This window comes from Otolemur garnettii, unplaced genomic scaffold (assembly GCF_000181295.1).
Source record: "Otolemur garnettii isolate 467f Iridium unplaced genomic scaffold, OtoGar3 scaffold00212, whole genome shotgun sequence".
NCBI lineage: Eukaryota > Metazoa > Chordata > Mammalia > Primates > Galagidae > Otolemur > Otolemur garnettii.
The window spans coordinates 1,551,203-1,552,755 of NW_003852607.1; the positions used below are offsets into that span (position 1 = coordinate 1,551,203).

The 1,553-nt window shown below is 38.0% G+C and overlaps 1 protein-coding gene across 1 annotated transcript in view; it reads right to left on the bottom strand.

Moving 5' to 3' along the window:
• Positions 1-731: 731 nt before the first annotated feature.
• Positions 732-1,553, bottom strand: part of LOC100958977 (S-adenosylmethionine decarboxylase proenzyme-like) — a 1,584-nt gene continuing 762 nt past the window's right edge. Inside the window, exon 2 of the mRNA XM_012812615.2 lies at positions 732-1,178. Within this exon, the coding sequence (XP_012668069.1) occupies positions 732-1,178 (447 nt within the window). The remainder of the gene's footprint in view (positions 1,179-1,553) is intronic.

The following is a 1,553-nucleotide window of genomic DNA, read 5'->3' on the forward strand; positions in this document are numbered from 1 at the left end:
ACTTGTGGTGCACACTTCACAATTATTTTGATCAAATAAAAGAGTATAAAAAGTATACTTACTGTGCTTTTTTTTTTAAGAGGACCCAACTTGTGGAAGAAAAACTTTAATAACTGCTATTGCAAAAAAACACCTGTATGGAATAGAAATTGTCCCAGTAACATTAGTAAAGAATAAGTTCTAGGAAGTGGAGGTAACTGGATGTAAAATTCTGGCACAATTTAAAAGAACAGTCCCAGATGGTTAGGCTGAGGCCAACACCTAATGAGGACAAAAGCCTTGTCTATGGGGAATTTTGGAGGATACCGGGCGAAATATTACACTGTGCATAAACCAAATTGAATTGTTTTCATAAGTGTTGTAAAGTTTCATATAGTAAACGGTTTTTTCTACATGCACTTCAATTTCACAGCAAGAGTGGCATAGAATACCTAAACACAGAAGAGAGCATTCATGCAAGAAGATATCTAACTCTTTGATATAATAATGCATACAATTCAAAATGATTACACTATCATTACATCTAGGGCTTTCTGCAACTACAAGGTGGTGGTTATGGAAAGCATGGCCCCCAGTATTAACATCTAGAAAGCAGCCACCACCTTCTACATGTGTTCTCTTTTTGCGTTTTTTCTTCATTTTTCTTAACTCTGCTTTTGTTGCTGCTTCTTAGCAAAACTGGTAAAAACAAAATTGTAATCATTGAACATAGCACTCTGACAATCAAGATGTTAAAAGCCTTCAATCTTCTGGGGCGAAGAAAGCACTGTGCAACACTTAGAACTCTGATTAACAAACAAGATGGTCACAAATTTTCCTGGCTTGAAGACTTCCACAACTTTCCTGATCAGGTCATCATAAGAGGCCTGACTTAAGTTTGTTTCAAAGCTAACATAAGAAAATTCTGGTTCTGAAGTGATGCGAATAGTCCAATAAGTTCCATCCAATTTCATTCCATTCATTGAATACCCACAAGGATTGAACAATGTGGCATCAATGACAGAACCTGGTATCAGGTCACAAATTCCACTCTCACGAGTGACATCCTTTGCAGTAACACCATCTTTCATGTAGAACTGGTGAGCTGGGTCAAGCTCACTCATCAGAATTTCCAGGGTTTGATCTGGCTGACTGATTACTCGACTCTTTGGGAAATCCAGAGTATGTAAGTACCAACAGTCAGAATTCATACGTCCCATACAATATGCTGCTCCATTTGGGAAAATTACATTTAGAAATTCTATTTCTTCCTGGAAATTCCGGTGTGGGTACCTTTGGTGAGAAGGCTTCATGAAATTCTTACGAGAATAAAAGAAGCTTTGAATTGAGTCAAACCCACTGTAATCCCTAGCAAGCTTCAACAGGGGAACCAGTGCTTTCAGCAAGAGAGTGGTACCACATGTCTTCAAAATGAAATGTCTCTTGGAGACAAACATGCTACTCTCACCGAGTACATAAGCTTCCTGCTTGTCAGTTTTTGTCACACTTATGATTGAACATTGCACATACTTCAAAAGTTATGTCCCACTCAGATCTCGGGATAGTATGAAGAT